Below are 8,529 nucleotides of genomic sequence, written 5' to 3'. Positions count from 1 at the left end.
CCATTTCATGTTCAACTGATGCTATTGTAACATAGCAAAAAACTTGCCAACATGCCCCCTAACAAAAGGGTGTACTGGTGCCTCACAAAATAGTTGTTACTTGTACCATTATAGCAGAACATTTCTAGCTCTTGACAGAGATAATGTTTAGTTAAGAGCTGTGCTCCAGAGGAGCCTTTTTCAAGCCTTAAGGGACCCCCTAGACCAGCGGTCGCCAACCAGAAAATTTTGGTGGTCTGTGGCTCTGGCGCACAGACGCACCCCCGAGCGGGATCAGGAGAAGGACCCTGCTGGGGGGACACACCGGCCAGAGCAGCGGACCATGTCCCTATTACATTTTCCTATTTTTGTTTTCCAGACATTACTGTATATAGAAAAGGTTATTTGAAATATTTTGTAGCATATTCATGGTTTTGTTTCTGTTGTTCACAGGTTGTACGTTTTGCTGTTATTTGCTATATTGTAATAGAAGACTGTACGCACAGACACAAAATTGTCCAGGGGGTCAGGACAATAGACTTCATGTTGGCTGCCCTACTGTTTCCTGATAATTGTTTAAAGCATAAATGTAATTGTCTTTAGGTCGTTTTTTATTTGAATGACAAGAAGTTTTATTAACTGATTCATATTATATGTTATACCCATAAGCCTCATTTAATTAGAGCAAGAAGGCCAGGCCTCTTGTGGAGCAGAAAGTCAGAAAAGAAGGCCCCTGTCCAATAGAGCAAGGGCTCAAGAAGTGCTAAAAGGTAGCAAATGAGCACGGACTGGCAAATGGGACTTGTTTGACTCCTGATAGTCTCCTCTCTCCCAACAAAGTCTATTTGCAACTATTGGGTACAATGGGCCTGATTTATTAAAGTTCTCCAAGGCTGGAGAAGGATACACTTTCATCATGAAAGCTGGGTGATCCAGCAAACCTGGAATGGATTTCTTCAAAGTAATTTTCTATTTGCTAGTAAATGTTTTAAATCCTGGACCAAAACTATTCCAGGTTTCCTGGGTCACCAGCTTCACTGATGAAAGTATATCCTCTCCAGCTTTGGATAGCTTTAATAAATCAGGCCCAATAACCGTATACTAAGTAAATGAAAAAGCACAGTTACCTTTTGATTACATCTAATTTTAATTTTAAAACAGCCACGCTTTACTGGATGATTAGGAGGATCGATAATATGCCAGTGAATAAAAGCACTTGGCCAACTACACCCACTGACATGCAAATGAACATTTACTTCTGGCATCATGGGGGAAACGTCCACAAAACCGCTTTGTGGTTGTGAGGGTCATCAACCACAGCTGGCTGCTGAAAGCTTTTGTTCTGCATAAAACACTTGGGTTATGTGTGGTTTTCTCTGTAAAATTCTTGCCAATTCTAGTTCAACCACAAAGCATTTAGCAGTTTTCCTAAATGTGTGCTCTATGATTTTTTTTTCATTATTAGCAGTTGCTATGTTTTATAGGAAAGCTATATTCAGTATAAACTTTTCAATATGTGTATCTAATTAAATTAGAATATATTCCATAGAAATCCAAGTTTGCTATGGAACTTTTAAATGTTATGCTTTCCAGCTGATCTCAAAATTATTGATATTTAATGTTTTCCAAACCCACCCTGAAGGTTGGAGTAATTTTTAGTATTTAAAGCCCAACCAAACAACAAAAGTTTTTGCTTTGGATAGAATCAGGGGGGCTTTAAATTCTCTTGGTTTCTTTTTCCTGTCTGTGACCCAGTAATGTAGTTATACTCGTCACCTTCTTTCCTGTTTTGTCTCTATAAGAAATTAGAAGAGGCGAGGCGGGGTACTCACTAAGACAGGAAAGCACAGATTGAGGACCCCCTATCCCCAGTTCTTGCAGTTCTTCCAAAAAAAAGGCAATAGATTGCTTTTACTAGATTTTATAAAACATGATCTAGTAAACATGGAACTTACCCAGGCCAGCAGCTGGGTACCTTAATGACCACACAAATGTATTGTGGGTACATGGCGGATGCCCTGACCCACAGGTATACAACTCTACTCCACTACTTATACTAAAGTTTACATAGATCTAAATGATTGTTATGCGTAGTATTGTTTTAGTATGGTGAATGTTCTAAAACCATTTTTTTTTTGTTTACAGCTCGAATGGGGCTAAATTTCCATCATCCAGCAACTGATAACATAATGGCACTTAATAGTAAGTTTGAGCTTTTACCATGTCTTTGTATTTTCCTTGCATTTATCCTGTGTTCTCGTACTAAAAGTCTATTAGAGGGAGTTTATAGGCATGTATGCAGAATATGTGGGTGTCTGTAAGAAAGAAATTTCTGCTTTCTCTAAACAAAGCTTTTTTTTTTTTTTTTTTGCAATACTTTTCTATAGCTGCAAAATGTTGTGTAAAACATTTTAGACATAAGTGTTGATTATATATGTAGTACTTCTTGATCTCAGGGTTCTTGATACACCTACTGAGGCAGGGTATGTATCATACTCTACCAGACCCCCACTAGCCATGACATATGTGCAACCCATAGAGAATTGTAGAACCCAATTACTTACTTCACTGGGTCTGAAATATGGTATGTAGAGAAAAAACATTCAAGTGCTGTTTCATAAAAGTTCATGTTTTCTAGTGGTAAAGATATTGAAACAAACAGTTCTGTGGTGCAGATTTTTTAAATGTTCTTGCTCCATGTCTGCAGTTTAGGTTCGAGCAGCATCTAAGGTGAATATAAACAAAGCTACATTATACTGACCTAGACCTGTGGTGGCAACTCTCAAAACCCAGGAAGTGAAGAAAATAAAGATTTATAGAATGTACTTTTAAAGTTGCTCGGCATTCCTGGTCTGTGATCATGTGTGTTGCCAACCGAAACCTTTTCTTGGAGAAGGGTTAAACCCCCCCCCCATAAAATTTTTACTAATATTATGGGTGAGATTCCCCATAGTTTCTGTCCTGGTGACAACGATTCCACCAAAAAGGAAGTTAGAGCAACTATCCAACAAAACAGTTGTTGCTTTCCGTTGTAAGTTCAGAGATGCTCTATGTTTTAAAATCTTCATCATAAGTTCTGTTAAATTTCACTTGATCATTAAATCCTACAATTGATCATACAATTGATCATTAAATTCTAGTGTAGTATATACCTGATGAGCGCTATGTCATCTATTTATGCTGCCATAGTTATAACTGGATCATGTGAAGATCACTGTATTAAACAGTGCTGCTATTCTTCACATTCCTATTATTATTGTTTTTGTTTTTTTTTTTATATGGATCTATGTCACGCCAGTACTACCCGTACTGTAAAAAAAGTTCTATATATTTTTAAATGGGTCAACAGCAGAGGTTGCCGTGTGTCCTGTCACACAGTGGAGGAGGAACCCGTGGTGGATCGGTAAATTAGAATATGTGCTCATCTCTGAAGTAAAATGTTAATTTTTAAACTTCCAGTGAGGTAGAAGGTACTTTGAAGACATTCCTATTCTCAGAAGCCAGCTACATACATAATAAACCATACCAGCCTTATATATTTGGCTTTTATGTTTCTATACACCTGCCACAGTAATGTGGACCCTCATAAAAATCTCTTTCTTGTGCGGGAGATGGGAAGGACAAGTCTATTTCTGGTGTTTAATATTACTTGAAGGTAACCTGGAACGGAATATGGTAGTTACCCTTGCTGAATTGTTTCAGAATGTACAGACATTTGACCACGTTATTTATCTATTATTTTTTGATTATTCTATTTATTAGTATACTGGGATCAATACAAATGTATTGCTAGTATTTTCACAGTATAAACACTGATACATTGCTAATGCGAACATGTAAGTTCATACCATGACTGATTATCTATAGAATGTATAAGATCAGACATCAAATACGCACATGCAGTCATTGAAATATTCGGATCACTGTCTCAATGCCTAAGGATAAATGCCTTAGAATTAAAAAAAAAAATCCCCTATTACTAATCTAAATTCAGCTGGATTTTTACCACTTTTGAGCATTCTCTATTAACCTCCTGAGCGGTAACCCCAAGTGTGCCTGGGGGTAAAAAAAAAACAGCCACACTCAGAGTAGCTAATAAAAAATAAAGACTTACCTGGTCCCACCGGCATCCTCCAGTGTCCTGCCGAACAGATCCCGTCCTTAGGTCACGTCCTCTTCGTCCAATCTGTCCCCCGGCGAGTGCACTCACTTTACCCGAGAGTTCCAGGTGACTTTGGTGCGTGTGTCGGTGCCTGCGGGAGCGTGGCGGGAATTTCAAATAATTTTTTTTGGATTCAATACAAAATAATCGTATCAAATCCAATAGTAGGTAATCATTTTCTTATTAATATATATTTGTTTTAACAGGTTTTTGTGTTTTTTTTTTTTTTATTATTTAAAGTTTATTATTAAATGTATTAAATATTAGAAATATAATATATTTCGGTGAGTTATGCCTAAGAATTACAGGCCTACAATGTAAAAAAAATTTTCATGAAAGACAATGTACCGCTTTTAGACTTAAATCCGGACAGAAATTAACTGCCCAGGAGGTTAATATCAGTAAAATAAATTATTTCCTGGCTTTTATATTGGAGGACCAATAGCCTACCTGTTTCCTGTCCCTTGTCCTCTCTTGCCCTGTGATTGCAGTGCTTAATGGTCACCTTGATTGCAAACATTGAATAGTCCAGTCATTTCTTTAGCTGTACTTGAAATTGTTATATACTCGGAAGTTATTTCAGTTTGGAAAACGTTTTTTTTTTCCCCCTCCCCATAGTTCCAGCAGCTGATATAATTTATAGTGCAGTATGTTCCACTTAAGGTTGTAAGACGTGTTCTTTAGGTCTTTGAAGTGTTATCGAAATAATTCAGCGTTCTACATTTTCACAGTCTCTTCTGTCAGCTGCTTTATTCTGATAAGCCCTAGCTACAGATTCTTTTTTTTCCTTTAGCAAGCCCATAGGACGACTCCATTTTGTTCTTCATTTTATCTTTGTGTAACATGTTCTTCACAGGTCTTCTGTTCATAAATAGACTCTAAGTCCTAGCAGTGTTCTTACTCTATTCATTTTTTTGCTCTGTTCCATGTATGTTTTGTTTCTTCATGTAGTCCCTTGTAGGATGTATTTACCTTCTTTCATTACACATCAAAACCTGGTTGTTTTTTCCTGGTAGAGATGAAAGAGTCACTGAAAATCATGTTATACCTGTATGACCTGCATTAGGGTATAAAGCAGATGGGTTGCAGCTTTATCATTTTACTAAATACTGAATAAATTGTATTGTACTGAGCCATCTTTATAGGCTTTTACAACATAATGGCAATGTACAAATGTCGTCTTCTACTTTCATACCTTCTTTATTGAGTGTATAGTGCTTTTATTGTATTTATTTATTTTTGTTGCAAGTGTATCTATGTCTATTGATGAGCTTGTGAAAGGATTAAGTGGTTCACTTTGAAAGAAAAAGTTAGGACAGTCTTTGCTATGAGCGACTCACAAATGCCCCAACCTAGTGCAAATATAATTGTGAGATGGGTTTAGCATCATAAAACATAATTGTCTTATGGAAATTCTACATGTACCTGTAACCAGATTAGATTCTAAAGGAAGAGGATGTCACAGGGGATCATGTTAACGGGCAGAAAAATGGCTGAAAACAAGAGACCATAAAAAGTAAAATAATGTCTAGGTAGTGAAGGAGTAAGCTGTTATGATCTACTTTACCAAACCTGGGTGGGTAGGGTATTTGGTAGTGGTTCCTAAAGAGGACCTAAACTCTAGGGAGAAATAATAGGCCCAATGGGCAGTTTGTGTCAAGGGACCCCCTACTTTGGGATACAGCGTACCTAATGTGTGTGTGGCTTTGAGAAGACGGAACACATGGTAATATCTATGGGCTACTGCAACCTTACAAATGTCTAGATTGAGTAGCTCTTCATCCTTATTAGCAGCCTCACTCCCTATCCTCATATCCATGATGGGTGAGTGCGGTGGCTAATGGATGACATTTTATATAGAGCTCAGCAGAGGAAGTGAGTAGTATGAGATTTCATCGGACGGCTCTTTGTTTATGATTGACAACAGTGAACAGCTGCATCCATGAATACACACTGATGGAGGGATGAATAGGGAATAGTATAAAGAGATATGGTGGTAGTTCCAGAGACTGTATGGTGTGCTGGTGAAAAGGAAGGGTTCTGATTTTAGTTGCAACCTCTGTGACTCCTGTTTCTATGCTTCTGGCAAAAAAAGCACAAATGATCAATTACCAGTATTGTATGTGGACTCTGTTCATCTGATATTTACCCCATAACTTTTTATGTGTGTCTGTATGGCGACCGCCATCTTGGTAGAGCAATCTGACTTTGCTTTCTCGATTAAGACACTCACAGAAAAATAATGAAGCTCCATTTTACCTATCAAAAATGTAATCAAAGTACTTGTAGACTATATGTATGGGGTACATTGTTCTCCCCGGCCACTTTTAGCTGGACACACCACCCGGCACTTTTCAGCAACCACCCGGCTGTTTTTGGGTGGTTACTGATGAGTTGGTTCGCTTCCACCCATCTACAATTTCTACCTACCCAGCTCAAAAAAAATTCTTTAAATGCCTTACCCAAGTACAAGTTCACTTTAAGAGTTTCTTGATCCGTGAGGAAAATATCTTACTGTTTTTTTCCAAATGTATTTGATAATTGCTAATTTGCTCGCTTAGAAACCAGCTCTATTTACTGCGTACAGCTCACTTGTTGTTTTATGGTGGTTGTAGCTATAATGTGTGGATGAGTCATTTGTGACTCATAGAAGCATAGCTGCAATCTGTGTCAAATGTATTTTTATCAGACCCAAATCTGAGATTTCTAATTGAAGTTTAACAGAATAGACTAGTGGCTGCAGGGGAACAAAGCACTTATTTGAACTGGTCAGTACGCGGTGATAAATTCTGTGTTCTCTGTCTGCTTTTTTATCGCATTTCTTTGCAAACCATGCCATTATAGCTCCAGGTTGCTCCTTCTCAAAAGAAAAAAAAATTCAATTTTTAAGTTACGTTTGCCCTGTTCCATTTCTTTTGTTTTATTCATACCACCTAACTACTCCCAACAACTGAAATCTAAGAACAGTAAAGGAACCAAGCCCTCAAAGCTGCTTTAAGGAAAACGAACTTATTAAATGTCTTCAATCAACGTTGCATGAACGTGTGAAATATGTTCACCTATAAAATTAATATGAACTTGTGTTTATAAAATGCAGCTATATTATGCAGCAGTTTACAAAGACCATTGTTATGTCACTAGCTATCCGTGCATAAACCTTATGGCAGCTGTTAAATTGGTAGTGGATGCAGGAGCCTAATTTAGGTGTTTTTATTTGAAGGAACATGCTTTTATTTCCTGGGTCCAAGCCACTCAAAAATTGGGTTTGTAGAACATGGAGCAGTCTGGGTTTAGGAAAGAAGGTGGTGGTGTACCCTAGTAGGTTATAGGATTAAAACCTAGGAGCTGTGCCAGCAAAAGTTGAAAGAGATAGGCCATCATTAATGTAATATTTTATTACATTCTAGTAACTACTAGTATTCTCTAGAAAAATGAAAATCACTGTCATATTTACTGCAAGGTTTACTTTTTAAAGCAGAACTAAACCAAATATATACTCCATTTGCCCTGTTCTGTTATGGGTACCCTCATCTTCTCCTTTTTCCTTCTTTATCCTGATCTTTAACCATCTCGGGTCTGGGAGCACAGTTCAGCAAAATTTGACAGCTTGGTGGTGATCAGGCAGGTACGAATTGTTATTCTGCAAAAAGCACCTGCAGGTTTTTTTTTTTCTATAGTTTCAAAAGTTTTTGTAAACAAATTTTTACATAACAAAAATAGAGATACAGTACAATGTGCATATTAAGTCATAGCACAATACAAAACGTACAAAAATAAAATTTCCAGTGCAAATTCAAACAAAAGTATGGGAAACAACAATACAAATAAATTAAAAGAAGACAGGAGGGGGAAAAAGGTTAAGTCTAGAAAGACATGGTATAAAGCACCAGTTAAGACATAGTCTATACCTAGGGGGTTGTCACATTACCTGCACATTTGGGAGAGAGTACTGCTGCCAGGTTTCCCAGATAGCACAATTTTTTTCCTGTGAGTCATTCAGGACACTGGAAAGTTTTTCATTAAGAATTGTGTTGTCTATGCGTTTTGAAAAGTCAAAAAATGGGATAGCTTGAGTTTTCAAGTGTTTCGCTATGGTTTGTTTTGCTGCAAAACAGTCCCGGAAACATAATTTGAGATATTGTGGGAGAAATATGCTTATTTTGGATGGTACCATGTACCACCCGATCATAACTTTGAATGCAGATTCCATGGTTAGTACATTTGTCGAGCATTTAGCCATTTTCGCCCAAGTATTGAACCATTCTTCATCTGCTCTAATCACTCCTAAATCGGTTTCCCACTGTAACTTGTAAGAATGCATCGATGCCCAGGTGACTTACGATAGTTTAGCATACAATAGAGATATCGGTTGCCAGCATAGAGGCGTT

General features: G+C 37.4%; 1 protein-coding gene and 1 long non-coding RNA gene across 4 annotated transcripts in view; one reads left to right on the top strand and one right to left on the bottom strand.

Annotated features, from left to right (window-relative positions):
- Window positions 1-5,072, bottom strand: part of LOC140339596 (uncharacterized) — a 15,463-nt gene extending 10,391 nt beyond the window's left edge. The window contains exons 1-2 of the long non-coding RNA XR_011922485.1: window positions 4,592-5,072; window positions 4,094-4,232 (exon numbers count right to left, since the gene is read on the bottom strand). This is a non-coding gene — a long non-coding RNA (uncharacterized lncRNA). The remainder of the gene's footprint in view (window positions 1-4,093; window positions 4,233-4,591) is intronic.
- Window positions 1-8,529, top strand: part of CPEB3 (cytoplasmic polyadenylation element binding protein 3) — an 81,258-nt gene that overhangs the window by 49,081 nt on the left and 23,648 nt on the right. For all 3 annotated transcript variants that reach the window (XM_072424361.1, XM_072424362.1, XM_072424360.1), the window contains exon 4: window positions 2,125-2,181. In XM_072424361.1, the coding sequence (XP_072280462.1) occupies window positions 2,125-2,181 (57 nt within the window). The remainder of the gene's footprint in view (window positions 1-2,124; window positions 2,182-8,529) is intronic.

This window comes from Pyxicephalus adspersus, chromosome 10, assembly GCF_032062135.1.
Source record: "Pyxicephalus adspersus chromosome 10, UCB_Pads_2.0, whole genome shotgun sequence".
NCBI classification, from domain to species: domain Eukaryota; kingdom Metazoa; phylum Chordata; class Amphibia; order Anura; family Pyxicephalidae; genus Pyxicephalus; species Pyxicephalus adspersus.
This window is presented reverse-complemented; position numbering and strand designations above follow the sequence as displayed.